A 21980-nucleotide genomic window follows, 5' to 3' on the forward strand; every position below is an offset into this window, starting at 1 on the left:
TCAGCCCTCTGAGGCGGTTGATAAGGGCATCGCGGGCAGATGTCTCCCAGGGCCCAGGTGGCTTCTCCCGGTTCACCAGGCCCACCCCTTGTCAACATGAAGGCGCTGGGACACGAGATTAGGCAGGGAAAGGCTGTCCGGAGGCTCTCAGTCGATGCCCGGGGGATCGGATGGCCTTTTCCATGTTCCCCACACAGCCCTGTCTCCCAGCATCCCTCTCCTGTGCTGGGGGGACTCCCGGGCACCCATCTTTCTGTGCCCCACTTCCCACACCCCCATCGCTCTCTGGGCAGGTGCCTTGGCTGAGCCTGGACTGGCACCGGCTGCACAGGCGCACTCTTGGGTCCCTTCCACCGTGTCCGCCCCTCCAGCCCTCCGTCCCACAGGGTCCTGAAGGCTTAGCCCGTGCGCATCACTTTTGACAGGAGTGATGGCTCTCGTGTTTTCTCCACGGCTGAGCGTCCTCCTGCACCCACAGAGGAGACGTTAACCCCTCCTGGTCCTTTGGGTTGAGGGCTTGACCAGCCTGCATTCATTAGGGTCCTGCATGTCATCTCATCTGACCCTCCCCGCAGCCCGGCATGTTGGTCCTATGCCGGTCACAGCTTCACGTCAGCGAGAAGGGACCCGGCACCCGGAACGTCAACCCGTTAGCCGGCAGGGGCTCAAGCAGCCAGGACACCTCTGCCGTCAGCTCCGGGTCCAGAACTGGCTGACCCGAACCTGCGCATGTGCGTTAATCATTTATCGCTCGTCAAGATAGGCCCCGCGGCCTGTTTACAGCAACTGGAGCGCTGGATGCCATGTAATCATTAACGCTGTTGTCTTTCACAGTTTCCCTGGTTTATATCTGATTTCACCGGGAGCCGGTCTATCTGTTTGCTCTTTAGACTGGGACAGGCCAGCGAAGCTCGGGGACAGGTAAGCTCCGCTCCCTCGCAGTCCTGGATCGGCTTGGGGGACGGTTTCGGGGGAGGGACTGGGACCCCTACGAACAGTGAAAGGGGGGGCTTGAAAACGGAGGGACTTGAAAATCAATGTGGTGAAGTCGGAGTTGAGGAGAACACGTGAGTGCCTAGCGTGGTGTCCGGCAGATGCGAATGTAACAACGACATTGGCCATGAGCAATGCCGGCTATTCTTCCCACGGCTGGTGGCCCAGGCTGTAACCTCCCGCCACCCACCCACTCCCTGCTCCCTTCCTTCCTTCCCCTTCTCTCTCCCTCCCTCTCTCTCTCTCTCTTTCTCTCTTTCTCCTGCTCCGTTTTCCACATTCCTTTCCGTTAGCTCATCTTGGGATCAGCTATAGCTCCATGCCAAATCAGCAGAGAATGAATCTTGAAAATGAAGAATCAGGCCCCAGCAAGTGTTACTCAGACCAAGCGCTCGGGGACCAGGGTCTGTACGGCGTTTCCTGTTCAGGGGTGTCCGCCCGCGGCTTTGGAACCTGGGCTTTGCTCAGGGCAGTGGCGCCCGGCCCTGCAGGGCAGTGGCCACCACTGGCATGTGCCAGGTGTGGGAGAACAAGGCCCGCTGCTGTCGCAACCTTCTGCGGGGTATTGACGAGTCAGGGCCCGTCCTCTGCCTTGGTCCTTTTACATAACACAAGCCGGTACGTGAGGGTCTGACTTCAAGCCACCGGGATTCAGATCCGAGCTCTGTGACAGGTCGGTGGGTAAAGACACTTCAAGGCTCACTTGCTTTATTTCTTTTTCCTTTTCTTTTCTTTCTTTCTTCCTTTTTTGAAATGTTTTGATTGATTTCTAGAGAGGGGGGAACGGAGAGGGAGATAGAAATGATGGCTGCCTCCTGCATGCCCCGCCCTGGGGATCGTGTCCGTACACGTGCCCACAGCTGGGGCACGTGTCCGTACTGGGAATTGAACCAGTGACCTCCTGGTGCACGGGTCCACGCTCAATCCCTGAGCCCCACCAGCTGGGCTCACTCGCTTTATTTCAAACAGGACAGGCCACATGTCAGACACACATGGTGCCTGTGAGGCTTCATTATTGGGAGAACGGCAGTGGGAGTAGCGGAGGTAGTTTCCGAAGTATTTAACCCCTGGGGGCCCCCATCAGATCGCCGGGAGCCAGGTCTGCTCTATGGAGCTGCTGGGTCGTGGTGGCAGGTGGGCACCCAGGGGCCCGGGCCGTGTGTATCCAGCGGTGAGTACGATAGCCCTGTGCCTTCAGAGCGGGCCCGGCCACACCGCCAGGCTCTGGCGTAGGATTAGAGCAGAAAGCAGCCATGTTGGCATTGTTACCGTGGATCAAAAGGACAGGAAGCTCGCGTTTTCAGAGCCTTGTTCCCCAGCTTGTATTTACTCTGTTAGGCTATGTCACTTATTTATTATTCTGTTGAAACCTTAGAGCAGCGGTTCTCAGCCTTGGCTGCACATTAGAATCACCTGGGAACCTTTTCAAAATCCTGATGTCTGGGCCTCATCCTCCGGAAATTGTTTCTTACTAATGTTGTGGCCCCACCCCATAACAAAGAAACAGAATTTCGGAGGATGAGAATCCAGAAATTAGGATTTTAAAAAGATTTCCAGGTGATTCTAATGTGCAGCCAAGGTTGAGAACCGCTGCCTTATTGCAGCGGTTCTTAACCTGTGGGTTGCGACCCCTTCGGTGGTCGAACGACCCTTTCACAGGGGTCACCTAAGACCATCCTGCATATCAGATATTTACATGACGATTCATCACAGTAGCAACATGACAGTGATGTAGCAACGAAGTAGCAACATGAAGTAGCAACGAAAATAATTTTATGGTTGGGTCACAACATGAGGAACTGAATTTAAAGGGCCAGAAGGTTGAGAACCACTGCCCTAGAGAAACAGGTCCAGAGAGGTTAAGTAACTTCCTCCAAGTCACAAAGCAAGTGAGCAGTAGGCCCAGGATTTGAAGCCCTGGCTCTATGCTGCCTGGGGCACTAGCTCTGCACCTGGTCATGCTCAGCTCTTTATGGTTGCTATCGGGGGTCTCAGACCCCTGCTGCCCACGGCTCCCCTGGGCAGTGGGTCCTCACTGACTTCGCAAACCCCGTCCTTTCCCCTCTGGCCTGGGAACAGATGGGAAGCGGCGGGACCCCGGAGGAAGCACAAGCCACCGCCTACACACCTTCCCGGTGCCCGGCTCGTTCCCGTGTTTTCTGGGAAGAACGCAGCCTCTCCCCACGGGGCCAGGGCACACCTCCCATCTCGGGCTCCGTTCTGTGGGTTCTTTATGTCGTTTGGATACTATCTCCTCCTTTCCTACCCCCCCTCCCTGTTTCCTCCAGCTCGGCCTCCTGAGCCATTTCCCACCCCCACCTGCTCCTTCCAGGTTGGGGCTCTGTAGGGCCCCTTTCTTTCTCCCCTCTCCCTGGCGACCTGACCCATCCTCCCACGCTGTCCACTCCCAGCACCACTCTTACTCCTGCTGCCTGAGCACTACTTGCACCTGGTGCCTCACAAATACTCAGCTGTGGCCGCATCTGTTACTGCCCGGTCTCCAGCCCAGGGAGCGATCGCGGTCAGTAACTAGACAGCGAGGACTGGCCGGGCGTCCCTCCAGGCCTGTTTTCTAAGCGATGCCTCACCCAATGGGAGAGGATGATGACTACCTTGATCGGTTGATAAGGAAACAGAACTCGGGTTCCTGCAGGGCCACGGAGTGGCATGACTCCAGAGGGACATTTAGTGTCACCTGTGCAAATGGCACTCCCTGGAGCTCCGTGGTGACAGCCTTTCATTCCCACAAGCTGGATGGGGAGGCAGGCCTAGAGGCGGGCGGGGCGGGCCATGGATGCCCTCCTTCTGGCTCCTTTGCCCCAGGCCCTTGGTCGGCAAAGTGCGGCTCTCGAGCCACATGCAGCTCTTTGGCCCCTTGAGTGTGGCTCTTCCTAAGCCTTAGGAGTACCCTAATTAAGTTAATAACAATGTACCTACCTATATAGTTTAAGTTTAAAAAAATTTGCTCTCAAAAGAAATTTTAATCGTTGTACTGTTGATATTTGGCTCTGTTGACTAATGAGTTTGCCGACCACTGCCCCAGACCATCCCATCTGACCCCAGTCTGAGTTCTCCCTTCCCCTCTCTGGCACCCCACCCATTCTCTTTCCCAGGCGCCTCTGGGGCCAGGCACTGTGTCAGACTCTGTGGACAGAGAGGTAATCAGCTGTGACCCAGTGTGAGGAGTATATCGGTCAGGGTGGCCAGGGAACAAGGTCTACGTATCTGTAGGTTAGATATAGTGATGTGTATAGACAGAGGTAGAGGTAGAGCTGGGGGGGGGGGGCATTTTAAGGAAATGGCTTGCTTAATTGTGGGTGCTGGCAAGCCCCAAGCCGATTCGTAAGCCAGCATAGAAATTCCAAGATGCTGCCGTTTTCACGTGGGAACCACAGACAGAATTTCTCTGTTGTTGTCTCAAGGCCAAATTCCTTCCTCCTCGGGGCACCTCTGTGTTTTCACTTGGGGCCTCCAGGCGACGGGGGGAGGCGCCCACAGTATCACGGCGGGTCACCCAGTTTACTTAAAGGGAACATCCCTCGTTTCTAAAAACCCCAGCAACAGCTTGCCTGCTCTCCAGGTGCCCAACCACAGGCACAGCCTGGCCGGGGTGACCCCTCCAGAGAACCACCAGGACCAGGACGCGTCCCAGGCCCTGGGGACACAGGAGAGCAGTCAGCAGGTCGGCCCAGCTCTGGGGCTCATGGGACAGGCTAGGGGAGGCCGGGAGGAAGCAACTCAGATGCGCCAGAGGGGCAGGGCCCAGAGTGGAGCTGGGAGCCATGCAGGCGAGACGGGAAGGATGACAGGACTCCGGCCATGGGGCAGCTAGAGAAGCACCAAGAGCCCAAGGGGGGCGGTCCAGGGAGCTGAGTGTCTCTGGGGGGTGCTGAGCTGAGTGTCCCTGGGAGTGCTGAGCTGAGTGGGTGTCCCTGGGGGGTGCTGAGCTGAGTGTCCCTGGGGGTGCTGAGCTGAGGGTCCCTGGGGGTGCTGAGCTGAGTGAGTGTCCCTGGGGGGTGCTGAGCTGAGTGTCCCTGGGGGTGCTGAGCTGAGTGGGTGTCCCTGGGGGGTGCTGAGCTGAGTGTCCCTGGGGGTGCTGAGCTGAGTGAGTGTCCCTGGGGGGTGCTGAGCTGAGTGTCCCTGGGGGTGCTGAGCTGAAGGTCCCTGGAGGTGCTGAGCTGAGGGTCCCTGGGGGTGCTGAGCTGAGTGAGTGTCCCTGGGGGGTGCTGGCATGAAGCAGGTGGCGTTTCGCAGGGAAGAGCCTCGAAGGTCCTCAGTAGCAGCTCCCCAGCCACATTCCCGCCAGGCCAGAGCTGACTCTGGACCTTGGAGCTCCTGATTCTGTAAGAGCGGTCTTCTTGCAGAATTTTACCTTTTTTTTTTAATGTCTCGCAAAACAGCAGAATATACCTCTGAAGACAGGAGGCAAAATAATGCTAGCTCTGTGAATTGTCTCTTCTCGTGCGAATCAGAATTTTACCTTTTAAATCTTTTTGGCTACTTGAGAACATAAGGGCTTAATTCTTCAAAAAAATTTTTTTTAATTTAAAGAAAATGTAAAAACTCATTTTTCTAGTTGTAGAGGTGGGTGTTTTTGTTTTGTTTTTCCCCAGTGTAGAAAAACGAATACGTAAGAGGATAATTGGCTAAAATATCACGGCCAAGTGGGAAGAATAGCTGCTTCAAGGACGTTTATTTTCTGAGCACGTACAGCTGTGACCTGTCCGCTGCTGGTCTGTAGTCCAGGCAGGACCCCGCCTGGGACATGCCGCTCACACCTGCGTGCCCGTGAGCCGTCTGCTTGCCATGAGCTGTCTGTGTGCCTGTGGGCCGTCTGCGTGCCCGTGAGCCGTCTGTGTGCCTGTGAGCCGTCTGCGTGCCCGTGAGCCGTCTGCGTGCCCGTGAGCCGTCTGCGTGCCCGTGAGCCGTCTGCGTGCCCGTGAGCCGTCTGCGTGCCCGTGAGCTGTCTGTGTGCCTGTGAGCTGTCTGTGTGCCTGTGAGCCGTCTGCGTGCCTGTGAGCTGTCTGTATGCCTGTGAGCAGTCTGCGTGCCTGTGAGCTGTCTGTGTGCCTGTAAGCTGTCTGTGTGCCCGTGAGCAGTCTGCGTGCCCGTGAGCCGTCTGTGTGCCTGTGAGCCGTCTGCGTGCCCGTGAGCCGTCTGCGTGCCCGTGAGCCGTCTGCGTGCCCGTGAGCTGTCTGTGTGCCTGTGAGCCATCTGCTTGCCATGAGCCGTCTGTGTGCCCGTGAGCTGTCTGCTTGCCATGAGCTGTCTGTGTGCCTGTGAGCCGTCTGCGTGCCCGTGAGCCGTCTGCGTGCCCGTGAGCCGTCTGCACCCCCTTCCCAACAGTCTCTCCTAGCATGTAAGCTCCATGCGGGCAGGGCAAGGGCTGTCTTCTCGAGACTGCATCCCCATCACCTGGATGCTAGGGGCTTAGTGAATATTTGTTAACTAAATAACTGAATGTATAAATATTTTGCTTTAAATTTAATTTGGCATTTAAAAGTCGCATGGGCAAAGTTGAAGTACGAATGTTGTTTTAGGAGTGGCTATTCAGTCCGGCCAGTGTGGTTCAGTGGTTGAGCATCAATGTATGAACCAGGAGGGCACGGTTCGATTCCCAGTCAGGACACATGCCCAGTTGTGGGCTCCATCCCCAGTAGGGAGTGTGCAGGAGGCAGCTGATCCCTGTTTCTCTCTCCTCATTGATGTTTCTATCTCTCCCTCTTCTTCTCCCTCTCCCTTCTTCTCTGAAATCAGTAAAATGTATGTTTTAAAAAGAATGGCTACTAGGAAGTACATCTATTTTTAATGTTGACTAATGTACATTCTTTCATAGATCTTCCCCTTCTTGTCAAGTGAGTAATCCTGAGTATTTCCTCGGGACAGTAAAATTCTCTCACGTCAGGTTTAAAGTGCTCCGTGCATTTTTATCCTGGGGAGGTACCGTCATTTATTTAAACTCCCCTCTTCCATATCTTTTTCCTATTGTGAATGCCATTTTTTCTAACATGAAAAAAAAATGTTTCAATGCCATTTCTGGCTGAAATCTTGGAGCACATTTTTTACTGTTTCAGGGTGAGCTTCTACAAATGGAGTAGTTGGGCCGAAGGGCCTAAACATTTCCCATCTCCAGAGCAGCTGCACCATCGCTTAGCTCTGTCCGCCAGAAATCCAGGTGGCAATTTGGGCAACTGTTTCCAGCTGAGCAGGGAGGGACCACTTCGTTTTAGCTTCCCTGGCTTTTATTTTCACATCTTGGGGACAGGAAGTCTAGTGTTCACAAGATGTGCCCAGCGCGAGAATGGCCGTGTAGACGAGAATGTTCTGGGAGAGGCCTGTACTTAAAAGCCATCCAGCCAGCATTCCAGACACAGACGTAGTCAACCCAACCATCTCACAAATGGAGAAACTGAGGCCAGAGAGGAGCAGGGGGTGCCCAGGAGCAGGGGTCCCCCGTGCGGGTGTCTCCACCAGCGCTCCTCGCCGACTCCCCTGAGTTACCTATCCCTGGCAGCAGGAGCCTAATAATGGCTGCTTCCTTTTTCTTCTTCCTCAGGAACAAAAAAAACCCAGTCCCAAACCTGAGAAAGAAGCCATGAAGCTCAGTGACAAGGACCCGGCCACTAACAAAGAAAGCGATTTGGAGGAAAAGAAATCGGTCAGTCCTGGCTCCCTTACCTCTTACTGGAGCGCCTGGGGACTCTGGGGCTGTCCCTCCTTGCCCCTCCCGCCCCGGGGACATGCAGGCTCTGGGGGGTCAGGCCAGGGGACAGAGGCTGCACGCAGGGTGACGTGGGAAGTACCGTGAAGTGTATGCGGTGAGGCACAGGCCTCAGGTGGCTTGTACTGCGGCTGATAAAAATCCTATCTGCAGGTGACCTTCCGGATTTGGAAGGGGGAGGAATCTCCATTCCAGAGGTCATTTCTCTAGATCAAGGGGACACTGACGTGGAGAGGGATGATAGCATCATCCTTCAGGATACACTGTAACCGGTCCCCCATCCACCACAGGCCCAGGTCACCGCCCCCTCCTCCAGGAAGTCCTCAGCACTTAGAAAGCCTCTCTCCCCCTCGGGACTCCCTGAGCCCTCTCTCCAAACCAGATGCAAAAACCAGGAGCCGGTCAGCACCCTCTCTGTGCTGGACCTTCACACCCGGGGTTCTCATTCGCTTCTCCCAGCCACACTAGGGTGAAGGCATCGCCACCCAGACTTCACAGGCGATGAAGCAGGGCTTGGCGAGGGCTGAGGCCACTTGTCCAAGGCTATGCAGCCAGTTCAAGGTGGAGCCGGTCTCATATCTCCACCCGTGTGTGCCTGGTCTCCTGTGATGGGTGTGGGAGCTACCAGGACTCAGAGGAGAAAATGTCCACATTTATATGAAACCTTTACTTAGCAGGACAAAGATCAACACGCATATTGGCCAGTCGGCCAGGGAAGTGTGAACTGGGCAGCCTGGACGCCACTATCCTCACCTCGCAGGTGTGAAGGGGAGGGCCACCTGCCCAGGCCATCCAGAGTCCTGCTATAGACACTCCCTCCAGGTAGTCACCGTAGGCTTTTCTCAGGGCTTGTATTGGGTTGAGTCATGGCTCCCCTGTGCGGGCACTGGTATGAAGTGCTTGCCTTTCTCCGTAGGCCCCAGCCACACCCTACTATTTCCCTTCCCCTAATACCCTGGGCCTTGGCTCAGTGCCCTCCCACACCCTTCTTGGCCAGCATACTCCCCAGGTTTAGTGGTCCAGGAGCCACCTCCTCCAGGAAGTCTTCCAGGATTCAGCCCCAGGTTGGCTCAGTGCTGCCTCTGTGTCTCCCTGGGGAATTCTCAGCCATCATATTACGTGTTATAGCTGAGAGTGTCTATGTCGGCATCCTGCTCTGGACCACAGCTCCTCCTAGATGGGGGAGAGGGCGCATGGAGGGGTGCTGGGCGGACTGCAAATCAATTCCAGAAGAGCCGCTTCTCCCCGAGTCCCCGAATCTCCTTGCGGGATTAATATGCAGAATGGCCATTGCACTGTTTCATATGTTCAGGGAATCGCTAGCCTGATGGTGAGGGCTGGCTTGTCTCTCTCTGGAATCCTGGTTCCCCACTGAGCGGCTGCTTCCCCATGTTGTGCATCGTGGGCTGGACGTTCGCACATGCGTGTGACACGGCACACTCCCAGTGCGTCTGCGGGGCTCCACGTCTGATCTCAGTATGCGCTTTCCCTTTAGCCCAGCCTGCTGGCTTCTTGTCTGTGGGCTTGAGGCTGCCCTGGCCTCTGGGGGTTCTTCGTCCCCCAAACACGCCTGTGGCCTCAGCATCGGCTCTGCCTCTGGGAGCACAGGGCCAAGGCGGCCTGTCCTTCACAGGGTTTAAAGGTGGTTCTCTGACCACAAGGCAAATGAACTCTCACCCGTCCTCCTGGGCATGAGGGGTCTGGTCGCCGGAACGCCGCCCCTGAGCCCCTGAGGGGGCAGGCACGAGGGAGGCACCTCCGCAGCCCATGCTGAGTGAGCAGGGTGGGTAATGACCCCGGGGCCGATTCTTTGCTTCCTGCAGGTCCAGAGCTGCAGGCAGCCATGCCCGTCTGTGCATGGGCTACGTGGTTTCTCTCCGAGCCCCTGAATAACTCGGCAGGACAGTCGGGGCAGGAGCGGTCTCCCCTTTGGCACTTGGAAACATGGTAGCTCAGAGAAGCAAAGCGACCTGCCTGAGGACGCACAGCAGCAAAGTGGCGAGTGGCAGTGTGTTCCATGGGGCTGGAGTCAGGCTTGGCTTCCCACCAGGCTTCTCCTTCGAAGTCCATCCGTCCCAACCCTCAAGGCAGGGGTGGGGAACCTTTTTCCTGCCAAAGGCCACTTGGATATTTAAAACGGCATTCGCAGGCCAGGCCATACAAAGTATCCACTTAGACTTTAGCCTGCTCTATTTGCCAAACACTTCATTCACCCACCCCTAACGCCTTGGCAGGGCTGGGCCAACTGATTCCTCGGGCCTTCGGCGCCTGCGGGCGGACGTTCCCACCCCTGCCTGAGGGAGCCGCCCTGGCTTTATGCTGGTCTCTCCCTCCCTGCTCTGGCCTCGTTAAAGAGGAAAACCCACACCCAGGGGTGATGCTTGAGAAGACAGGTTTCCCTTGCTGCTCCAGTTGTGGTTCTGACTTGGGATCAGGGGAAAAAAAATCACTGCCCATTTCCTGTTCAAACAAGAGAGAATTGCCACACTTCCGGCCGGCCGCCCCTCCCCTGGACTCTGCCTCCTGGCCCTCGGAGATGCCCTGGGCGCTGCGGGAAGCGGAGCATGGACTCCCGGGAGGAGCCCGGTTCAGCGCCCCTCACACGGGGCCCCAGCCCCCCGGGACTCCCCACGGGGGCCTGGCCGAGGAGCGGGAAGCCAGGTGGGAGGAGAAAGCAGGTAAACAGAGACATGGGCCTCTATCCCCCCCGTCTCCCCGCCCGGAGGCTCGGGTCACAGTGTGGGTGGCAGTGCATGCCTGTTACTGCCTGCCCCGAGGCCACGGGGCTTGGCATCCCATCCAGTGACTTTGGCCATCGGTGCTCCAACCCTGTGGCCAGTGTCCTGCGGCTGACAGCACCTTCTGGCGGTATGACTGTGCTCACGTAAGACCTTGCTGGGCGGTGGCCCTTTTTCCTTCCCTGTCGCCACAGCAGGTACCCTCTGCCCCTGGGGATGGTGGTGAGGGGTGGTGGGCACGGGGACATGCAGGGGAGGGGGCTCCAGGAGATGGCTCCCCCTGTCCTCCTCCGCCCTCTGATGATTCTGACAAGCAGGAGTGGTGGTTGGGGGAGCCAGGGGGGCCCAGGGAGAGAAGGTGCCCAGCACGGCCAGGGTGGGGAGTTAGGAGGCGTGGCATCTGAGCCGAGACCCAGAGGGTGATTTTACAGACAGCGATGGAGAATGGTGCTCTGTCCGCAGTGCGATTCTGTTCCGTCAGTGAATCCCGTTAAGTTCAAGCTGCTCTTACTGCAGAAAAGACAGTCGCCCCTGGGTATCCTCAGGGATTTGTTTAGGACTCCCTCTGACACCCACATCTGTGGATACTCCAGTCCTTTATATGAAACTAGAGGCCCGGTGCATGAAATTCGTGCACTTGGGGGGTGGTCCCTCAGCCTGGCCTGCACCCTCTTGCACACAGTCACGGAGCCCTCGGGGGATGTCTGACTGATGCCTTTGGCCCTCTCCCTGTAAGCTGGCAGTTGAACATCCTTAGCGCTGCCACCGCTACTGTACTCGCCAGCCATGAACCAGGCTTCTGGCTGAGTGGTGCTCCTGCTGTGGGAGCTCACTGACTACGAGGGGGAAGCTCCTGCATTGAGCGTCTGCCCCCTGGTGGTCAGTGCACATCATAGCGACCGGTCAGTCCGCTGTTTGGTTGATTTGCATATTAGCCTTTTATTATAGAGGACGAGGGGCCCGGTGCACGAAATTCGTGCACTGGGTGGGGGTGAGGGGGAGTGTCCTTCAGCCCAGCCTGCCCCCTCTCACATACTGGGAGCCCTCAGGCATTGGCCCCCATCAATCTCCAATCGCAGGATCGGCCCCTTGCCCAGGCCTGACGCCTCTGGCAGAGGCGTCAGGCCTGGGCAGGGGACCCTCATTTCCCCCCATCACTGGTTCTGCCCCCAGCCCAGGCCTGATGCCTCTGGCCCAGGCATCAGGCCTGGGCAGGGGACCCCCTGCCCCCTCTGATTGCTGGCTCCGCCCCCCGCCCAGGCCTGATGCCTTGGCCAGAGGAGTTGACCCTCATCACCATCCGATCGCCGATCACCGGATTGGTCCCTTGCCCAGGCCTGAGGCCTCTGGCAGAGGTGTCAGGCCTGGGCAGGGCACCCCCAGCTCCCCGCGGTTATAGGCTCCGCCCCTGCCCAGGCCTAACGCCTCTGGCCGAGGCGTCCTGCCCAGGCAGCAGGGACCCGCAGCAGCAGCCGCCCCGCAATCGTGGGCTCCGCTTTAGGCCGAGGCAAGGGACCCCTAGCTCCCGGGACTGCCAGCTTTGACCCTGCCCAGCTCCCATCGCTGGCTCCACCCCTACTTCCTGCTATCACTGGCCAGGGCGGCAAAGGCGCCTGATTCTCTGATCATGGCTGGGGGGCAGGGCAAAGGCGGCCCTGGGGGCTCTTAGCGGGCCCCCTGGGCTTTCGATCACTGTCAGTGGCAGGGGGCTTCTTCCTGCTTTCCCTTTCGCCTCCCTGCATTGTGCCTACATATGCAAATTAACCGCCATTTTGTTGTCAGTTAACTGCCATCTGAGTTGGCAGTTAATTTGCATATAGCCCTGATTAGCCAATGAAAAGGGTATCGTCCTACACCAATTACCATTTTTTTCTTTTATTATATAGGATGGCGTAGTGTTTGCATATAACCTACCCTCACCCTCCCATATGCTTTAAATCATCTCCAGTTTACTTATCATACCTAATACAGTGTCCACGTGGTGTAAATGGTTGTTACACTGTGTTATTGAGGGAATAATGACAAGACTGAAAGGCCGTAGTGTTTCGTACAGACATAACCATCATTCAGGTGACTGTAACTTTGGGGGGATGTTTCCAATCTGTGGTTGGTTGAGCCCACGGAGGTGGAACCCCTGAATATAGAGGGCAGGCTGTGTTCCATCCTCCGTCTCGCCCTCCATGTGATCACCAGCATCTCGTCTGCAGCAGGCTCAGTGCCTGGAAGCAGAGGGCAGGAAGCGAGATGTTCACCCTTAGAAAGTAAGGCCCCGTCCACTGTCCAGCCTCTGCTGCGGGCACTCCTGGGCACCTGACATAGGACCTAGCTGCTTGGACTCCTTCCTTCCACACGATATCTCGGGAGGAGGTTTACTATCAGCCCATTTCAAGCTGAGGACCCTGGGTCACAGAGCAGCTGTGTAACTGGGCTAAGGTTACACAGTGGTAAGCGCTGGGAGTCAGATGGAGTAGAATCAGATATGAATGTAAAACCGGGAGGTGGGGCTTTCAGGGCGGAGCCGAGGGCGATGGGTCCTAGACAGGCAGACTCTAGGAGGGAAGACCTTGGGGGGTGTAGCCACACCAGCTGGGCCTGGAGAGGTCTTGGCACATCACTCGGCAGCCACCATTCTGTACGCCTGGGTCAAAGGGCGCGGGGAGAGAGCACAGAGGAAACACCCTTTCAGAACACTCACCACGTGCACACAATACTCTAAACTTCCACATCCAGCAACACATCCACCCCTTCCATCCTGGGCGGCCCCATTCACAGCTGGGCAAGCTGAGCCCAGGAAGGTCCAGGATTGGCTCGGTCCCACAGCGGAGTGGTGGGTGCCTGGCATGGAGCTCATGCCAGAGGAGGCCGCAAGGTGGGCAGAGCAGGGGTTTGGCTACGGGGGTCCCTTCAAAGAGCATTTGACCGACATAGTTCCCTGAATTCTGGACTTCAGCTGTCTGTTTACTGCTGTGTCCCTGGAGCTTTGTCAGTGGCTGGTACTCACAATACACATACACACACACACACACACACACTCACACTCTCTCACACTCTCTCACACTCTCACTCACTCTCTCTCACACACACACACTCTCACATACACACACTCACACAAACACACTCACACACTCACACTCACTCTCGCACACTCACACACATACGCACACACTCACACTCTCTCACACTCACTCTCACACACTCACACACATACACGCTGACTCTCTCTCACACACACACTCACACACACTTTCACACACTCACACTTTCACACTCTCTCACAGACACACTTTCACACATACACATACACTCTCACACACACACTCTCACACTTACACACATACACTTTCACACTCACATACATACACACACACACTTTCACACTCTCTCACACACTTTCACACATACACATACACTCTCACACACACACTCTCACACTTACACACATACACTTTCACACTCACATACATACACACACACTCACACTCTCTCACTCTCTAACAGACACACTTTCACACACACACACTCACTCTCTCACACACACTCACACACTAACACTCACACTCAAACACATACTCACACACACTTTTACAGACTCACATACATGCACTCACACACACACTCACTCTCTCACACACACTCACACTCTCACAGAACGCTTTCACACACACACTCACTCACTCTCTCACACTCACACATACACACTTTCACACACTCTCTCACACAAACACTTTCACACACTCACACACTCTCACACTCTCACTCACTCTTACACTCTCACACACTTTCTCACACACACTCTCAAACACACTCTCTCACACTCACTCATTCTCTCTCTCTCTCTCTCTCTCTCTCTCTCTCTCACACACACACACACACACACACACACTGAACGATGGCAGAGAATGTGCCTTCCAAGGACACCTGGGTCCCCTCTCTCTGGCGAGTGGCCCACACCCCTGGCCGGCCTAGGATGGCAGCCCTCCCTGTGTCCAGCTCCTGTCGGCTGGCCAGCCTTTGCCAAAGGGTCCAGACGTTTCTGCTCCGTGGTTCTGCCGTGGCTGTGGCCGTTCTTGGAGGGAGCCACAGGGCAGGATGACAAGGAGCAGGCCTGGACCTCCGGGCCAAGTACAGTAACGCTCTGTGTGCGGTCCTTGTCCCCAGGTGCTCCTACCAGCCTAGGGGATGGGCCCCTCCCTCCCTCCCTTCCTCCGGGAGTAGTGTGTGCTTGGGGGTGGGGGGGTGCGTCTGCGTGGCTGTCAGGAGCCGCAGGGCCCTGACACCGCGCCCAGAGGAAGAGCCAGGAGGGGGTGACCATGTGGGTGGAGCCAGACCACCGGGGCTGCTCTGTGCCTGTTTCCCCACCTGTACAACCCGGATAAAGCAGGAGTGATCTGAGTCCCAGGACAGAGTTCCCAGAAGTGCTTAGAACAGCACCTGGCCTGGCTCTCAGGAAGCGCCAGCGGCTACGGCTGGCAGCGGCGTCTGGCTTGCTCTGCGCTCCTGTGGGGGCCAGAAGCTGGCCAAATTCAGCTGAAACAGCCGCGTGCAGCCATGTACGGATCTGATGTGCTGTCCCCTCCTTCCCCAGAACTGGTCCTGCTCGCTCATCGTGGCCTCTCTCCTGGGCGCCTTCGGCTCCTCCTTCCTGTACGGGTACAACCTCTCCGTGGTGAACGCCCCCACTCCGGTGAGTGCCCCATGGCCCCGGGACGCGCCCTGCAGGGGGCGCTGAGGAGGCGTGGGGCGGAGGGGATGGGGAACAGTGCTACCCCCTGGAGCTGGGTGGTGCGGGATGCTGCAAACCTTTGAAGGCAGGTTCTGTGCCAGCTGGGGGTCTGGGGGGACCGGGCAGAGAGAAGCACTGGCCCCCGCCTTCGAAGGGGCGGTGGGAGATGCAGAAACAGATGATGGCGGCCATGTGTGGGGCCATCGGTTCCTTGAGGCTGGAGTATGAGTGTCCGGGGCGAGTGTCCTGGGAGTGGGAATGTCCTTCCTAGAGGGGGGCCCTGCGGGAGGAGCTGGGGCAGATCCTGAGGGTCTTAGTCCAGGGCAAGGAGCACAGAGTCTGGGGGGACACAGAGGGGCCACCTTCTCCTCCTTGTTCTGTTTGTGTCCATGCCTTTTCATCTGCGCGAGAGGGCACCCGGGAACCTGCTGGTCAGCATCCACTGCTGCCTTCTGTTTTCCCTGGAAAACCGGGTCATCAGGAGCAGTGTTTCCAGACCGGCAATACCGCCTTGTTGCTGGGCAGGGCACGGTTTGCTTCTCACCTGGGCTGTTAGGTGCTCCCCATTCTGGGGGTGCTGGCTTCTGCAGGGCCTGCCGCCACCCTTGGGGCAAGGTGGGTGGGGTGTGAGTGGGGAGTTCCTGGAGGAGGCGATGCCCGCGGTGGCTGGAGGGTGGAGCGGAGGCACAGAGGCCTGGGTGCGAAACACCCGCAGGGACGCTGCAGGGACGCAGGCGAGACGTGGCTGGGGCCAGGTGTGTTTGGAGCGCGTAGGGCGGGAACGAAGAGGCAGCCAAGAGCCAGGCTGTGGACGTTCTTTAAAATATTTATTTTGTAAGTGTATTTTTATTGTTTAAAGTATTACAGTGTCCCTGTTTTTCCCCATTTTTTAAATTTTTTTTTTTTTTTTTTTTTACCTGTTAACTCTGTGTAAGTTCATTTGAAAAATGATTGTAATGCTGAAAACAGTTTGCAAGCCAGCGGGTGGAAATGGCCGCCTGAGTCTCACAGCGTTCGAGGGCTTTGGACCAGCATCCTGAGAGGGGGATCTGATTGGCCCGTGTTTGCCCTTCAAAGAGGCCTGGGAACCTGTGCTCTTGCTTCATCTTGAGGGTGGAGCAGAGGCACAGAGGCCTGGGATGCGAAAGTTCAGTGAAACCCAGCAGAGGGTGGGCCTTTGCACTCCTGGCCGGAGGAGGGAGTGTAACGCTTGAACCTGGGATGGAATGACACGGGTGGAGCGACGACCATGGGAACACGAGCAAGGGACAACTCCGTCATTGTTTCAAAATTGGGTTTTTCTGTTGTGTGGTTTGTTATTTGTTTTTTTTTAAATTCTCACCTGAGGATTTTTTTTCCCATTGATTTTCAGACAGAGTGGAAGGGAGGGAGGAGGGGAGGAGAGCGAGACACACACATGGCTTGGTTGCCTCCCACATGCACCCCAGTGGGGCTGGAGATCGAACCCAGAACCGAGGTACGTGCCCTTGACTGGGAATCAAACCCACCCGCGTGGGTCCACGGGCCGATACCTAACCACTGAGCCAAACCAGTCAGGGCCAACATTGTTTCAGTGAATAAACTTTGTTTTCGAGAGCAGTTTTAGGTTCGCAGCAAGGCTGAGCAGAAAGTACAGATTTCCCAAGCACCCCTTGGCCCCGCCACACGCTTACATGCGGCGTCCCCCCCGTCCACAGGAGACGTGTGTTACAGCCTGGGAGCCTGTCTTGACACATCAAAGTCCGTACCTCACAGTAAGGTTCCTGCTTGGTGCTGTACCTTCTATGGGTTTTGACAAATGTGTAACGGCCCGTGTCCACCACCGTAATATCTGACAAAATAGATTTTTTTCATTTTTAAGGCTTTGTCTAAATATACTTTTGCCCCCTAAAGTTGTTTATATACCCTTTTTTGACTTAATACTTATACCGTCAGCATTTTTTCCATGTTGTTGCAAATTCTCCATCCCGGGATTTATTATTATTATTATTATTGATTTCAGAGAGGAAGGGAGAGGGAAGGAGAAATAGAAAAATCAGATGATGAGAGAGAATCATTGGTGGGCTGCCTCCTGCACGCCTTCTACAGACGGTCCTCGGGTTACGTCGGACTCAACAGATGTCGTTTCGTGGTTACGTCACCATGTCCTATTTATTTATATTAAAAAAAGCAGTTCCGTCATTTCGACGTCTGTACATATGTGCTTTATGCTTTTTATTATTCATTAACCACAAGTAAAGGTCAGGAATTGTTATCTTTCTTTTAAATTTTGTTCACTGTTTCCCTTCATTACTGCTGTGTGTGTGCTCCATGCGAGGGATGTAGGTGCTTACGTAGGGGGGTTCCGACTTACGGCGAAAATCGCGTTACGTCGTAGGAACGGATCTCCCACGTAACCCGAGGACCTACTGTACTGGAGATCGAGCCTGAAACCTGGGCAAGTGCCCTGACAGGAAATTGAACCTTGACCTCCTGGTTCATGTGGTGACAACCGCTGAGCCACAGGGGCTGGGCTGGCCCCAGATTTCTCAGTGCTGTGTGCTGCTGCCCCTCCTGCCTTACTATGTGGCCACTTAGGTTGCTATCAATTTTTCTCAAGTACAGTGGGGCCTTGACTTACGAGTTTAATTTGTTCCGAGACCGAGCTCATTAATTCAAATTACTCTGTCAACTCAATGCAAAATATCGGCCAAGAGACAGCTAGTATCTCAAAAAACTCGTTAGTCGGGACACTCGTAAGTCAAGGCCCCACTGTACATTGTGCATTGTTTAAGTTGGGAGCTGTGAGTCATGGTTGGGTTGGGTTGGGTTGGGAGCTGCCTGATTGGGAAGTTGGGGGCCCTCTCCAGGCCTGCGTGCTGGCATCTGGCTAATCCTGACTGTGGGTGCTGGCCCTGCCTGCTTCCCCCTGCGGGGGGGTGGGGGGGGGCAGCTTGATGGAGCTGGGAAGCCTGCCATTTGGGTTCAGAATGCTCTCATTTCACAAGTTCCTCTGGGAGAAGGCCTGTGTTGTGCCGCACGGGGAAGCTCGGGAAGCTTTGCAGAGTGGGGGGGCGCTGAGGGGCTGCCGCCAGACACACGGCGGGAGTGTGCTAGTGTGATCACACCCAGACAAGTCCAAACAGAAACACGCTGTTTCCGACCCGCAGGAGAAAGACATTGGGGTTTGATGAGCACCTACTATGTGCTGGCCATCATGCCAAGGGCCACCTACCTCGTGTAACTCTGCCAGCAGCCCCACCTGCAGGCCCCGGTCATTATTCCTGTTCTACAAAGTGCTATACCAGGACCAGTGCTCACACCTGTCCCCTGCGCGTGGGCTGAAGAGATGCTCCCTGAGGGTCTCGCTGCCTCCAGGCTGATAAGAACAGCGCGAGCCACTTACAGGAATGAACACATTCGCCCTTTTCATCCCTGTCAGCCCGCGGCCCCACGGGAGGCACAGAAATGCTCTCAGAGCCAACGGCATGTCCACGTGGATGTGCCGTCAAAAAAAGCAGGAGAGAGGCTCAGGATTGCCCTCGTTCTAATAAGCAGGCTGTTTGGGACACACGGGTCTGCCTGCCTCTACCTGGAGCCAAAGAGCAAATGGAACTTTCTTCATGTTCTAGAGTAGGAAACCCTCAGGCCGTGGGTGGGAGGGAGGGCCAGAGAGCCCTGCAAGTCCGTCCCTAGTGGCTATCGCCGGCATCTCGCTTCCTCTCTCAGCACTGAGAGAGCCAGCAGTGGGAGCCCAGCATTCTCCGCTGCCTAGAGTCTAGAAGCTTCCTTCCCACCTGTCAGTCAGCCCAAGTCCCCGGAGCCACAGAGCTCATCAGCCTGCGCCAGGCTGTGAGAGACCAGGCCCGGGAGCCACTCTGCTTGGTCCCAGGAATGGTGGGGGCCCTCCCGAACCCACAGTCCCCGGAGCCAGCCCAGGGCCACGGCACCAGCAGGCCTTTCGGGAGAGCAGCCTCGGGCCGTGTTCTGGTGGGGGAGGCCTGAGCTCTGCCACGTGGGGACCTGCAGTGGCACTGCGGGGCTCATGGGGTACCCCTCACTTCCCAGAGCCTGGCTTGGCGGTGGGCACCCTTACAAGGACGTCCGTCTGGTTCTCCCAGCTGCACAGGCGTGTGGCCTGTCTTCACAGACCCCTCAGGCCTGGGCCGTGTTACACAGCAGCGTGCGCACTCTGGCCCAGCCATAAGTGTGTCCTATTTGTGTGCACTTCGTAGCGCTCCTGAGGATAACTGTACGTACGGAGTCACGACAGGCTCGGTGCGACTCAGTAAGGAACTGAACATCGGAGAACAGGCTACAGGGTCACTCCCCTCCCTTGTCCAGCAAGTTCCTGCATCATCTGGAGGTGTCCTGAGCTGGTCTACCTGGCTGCCGACTGCACGGTTCAATGCGCTGCCACAGGCCTGGCTCTGAGTGACTGGCTGGGGAGACGGTGGTAAATTATCCATGGAGCCATCGGCCAGCACAATAGACACGTCGAGGACCCCGACCTGACAGATACGGACACGCTGACATCCATGCCACCAGCAGCCACCCAGCTTCCTGCTCTCACTGTGCACTTCTGTGGACCCAGCGCTGTACTTTCTACTCATCCTCACATTAAATCCCCGTGGCAATGCCTTCCAGAGGGAAAACGTGTCCCAGATGAGGAACCCGAGGCACAGAGAGGTTGAGTAACTTACTCAAGATCACCCAGCAGAGAAGTGGCTCCCGGGGCTGTGCGAGCTCTCCCCAAGGCCTGGGCAGCCCTGCTCCATGCTCCTGTTTGACCCTCACAACAGCCCCGAGATATCGGTGTCATCACTCCCAGTGTGCAGATGAGGAGACCGAGATCCAGCCGGTTTAAATGATTAGCCAGTCAAGATGCTGGCATTCACGCCCAGGTCTACGCACACTGAACCCACAGCTTTTCCACAATGTCCTCTGCTGGCTATGGAGACACTAGTGGGCCCACCCTGGGTAACGGGGGGCGGGGAAGGGGGAAGCTATGAACATCTCAGGGATGGAACCCGCCCAGGGAGTGCAGGGCCGGGACCTCCGTCTTTGGTTCACATCACACTCACCCCGTCCCCATCTCAAACCCACAGCATCAGAACTGATGGTGACGGGGACCTCATGGGCACAAAGGGGCACCTCATTGCGCTTGACTAACGATGTTGAGCATCGTGTCATGAGCTTACCGGGCACTTGAGTTTTCTCTGTCGTCTGTTCGAGTCTTTTGCTCATTTTTAACGTGGGCTGTCTGCCTTCCCATTGACGTGTTAGAGTTCTTCACCGACTGTGGATGCCGGTCCTTTGCAGCAGATGCGTTGCAGATGTGTGGCCTCAGCGTGCGCCTGTCTTTCCTTGTTGTCAAGGTGGCCCTTGAAGAACAGAACTCGTTGATTTCGATGAAATGCAAATGAGTGCTTTGTTCTCCTTTGCTGGCTGCAGTTTTCTGTGTCTGGTGTCTTGGCCCACCCCGAGGACAGAGCTTTTCCTCTAACATGAGGGATGTGCGTTTCAAACACTTGCCCAGGTGGTTCTGCTGGCACCGAAGTTGGAGAGGCCCAGGTATCATGGTCGCTCTATGTTTGAAGGCAGATCTGAGTCTGATTCCCAGGTTTCCCACTTACTAAGCAAGTCACATTGTCTCTCAGAGCCTCAGTTTCTCTGTCTGCAAAATGAGGTAAAACATAGGGCCCATCTGCCCAGCCGGGGTGGCTCAGTGATTGAGTGTCGACCCATGAACCAGGAGGTCACTGGTTTCATTCCTGGTCAGGGCACATGCCCAAGTTGCCTGATCCCCGGGAAGGGGTGTGCAGGAGGCAGCCGATCAATGATTCTCTCTCATCGATGTTTCTAACTCTCTATCTCTCTCCCTTCCTCTCCGTAAAAAAAAATCAAGAAAATATATTTTTAAAAAAAGTCAGTGGATAGTGTCAGCCTGCAGACCAGTGGGTCCTGGGTTCGATTCCAGTCAAGGGCACGTACCTGGGTTGCAGGCTTCTCCCCAGCCCAGGGCCCTAATTGGGAGGCATGCAGGAGAAACAATTGATGCGTTTCTCTCACATCGATGTTTCTGTCTTTCCCTCTCTCTTTCACTCTCTCTAAAAATCAATGGGAAAGCATCCTTGGATGAGAATTAACAAAACAAACAAACGAAGAGTAGGGCCCATCCACAGACTTTATCAGAAGGTTCTGTGATTAAGGCTCAGGCAGAACCTAGCGCCGTCCTGGCCTGAGACCGCGTTCTGCAGCTTCTGGTCTCATCGCAGCTGCTCCGGGTGCCGGAGGGAGCAGGGGGAGTAACGGTGTGTTGTTTGCTTTCAGTACATCAAGGCCTTTTACAATGAGACGTGGGAGAGGAGGCGTGGATACCCGATCGACCCCGACACCCTGACGCTGCTCTGGTCGGTCACCGTGTCCATATTCGCCATCGGTGGACTCGTGGGGACGTTCATGGTGAAGCCGATGGGAAAGTTATGTGGGAGGTCAGTGGGGGCTGTCTGTGTTGGGGGAGCCCCTCCATCATGCTCATAATATATCTGTCCCGTCAGGACCCCGCAGACAACGAAATGCCACATAGTTCAGCTGGAGAGGCTTGAATGTCGGAAGGGCAAGGGGTGGAAATAGGGTCCCAGAGGCCACAGGGCAGGGAAGCCGCGGACAACGGGCTGCCCAGCAGGCGCTGAGGTTGGGGAGGTCAAAACTCTACTGTCGGAACAGGGAGGGAGCCGGGAAGAAACACCCTGGCCTCTCTCTCCTCCAACCCGCCTCTCCCCCGAATCTGCTGCCGGCGCCTCCCAGTGGTCGGCAAACTGCG

General features: G+C 56.2%; 1 protein-coding gene across 2 annotated transcripts in view; it reads left to right on the forward strand.

Annotated features, from left to right (window-relative positions):
- Positions 1–809: 809 nt before the first annotated feature.
- SLC2A9 (solute carrier family 2 (facilitated glucose transporter), member 9) overlaps positions 810–21980 on the forward strand; it is a 52702-nt gene continuing 31531 nt past the window's right edge. Inside the window, exons 1-5 of one of the 2 annotated variants that reach the window (XM_015565785.1) lie at positions 810–921; positions 1287–1397; positions 7550–7651; positions 15038–15136; positions 21488–21648. In XM_015565785.1, the coding sequence (XP_015421271.1) occupies positions 1344–1397; positions 7550–7651; positions 15038–15136; positions 21488–21648 (416 nt within the window). In that variant the 5' untranslated portion in view covers positions 810–921; positions 1287–1343. The remainder of the gene's footprint in view (positions 922–1286; positions 1398–7549; positions 7652–15037; positions 15137–21487; positions 21649–21980) is intronic. The other variant, XM_006766571.2, reaches the window with a different exon arrangement.

Source organism: Myotis davidii, unplaced genomic scaffold (assembly GCF_000327345.1).
Source record: "Myotis davidii unplaced genomic scaffold, ASM32734v1 scaffold960, whole genome shotgun sequence".
Lineage (NCBI taxonomy): Eukaryota > Metazoa > Chordata > Mammalia > Chiroptera > Vespertilionidae > Myotis > Myotis davidii.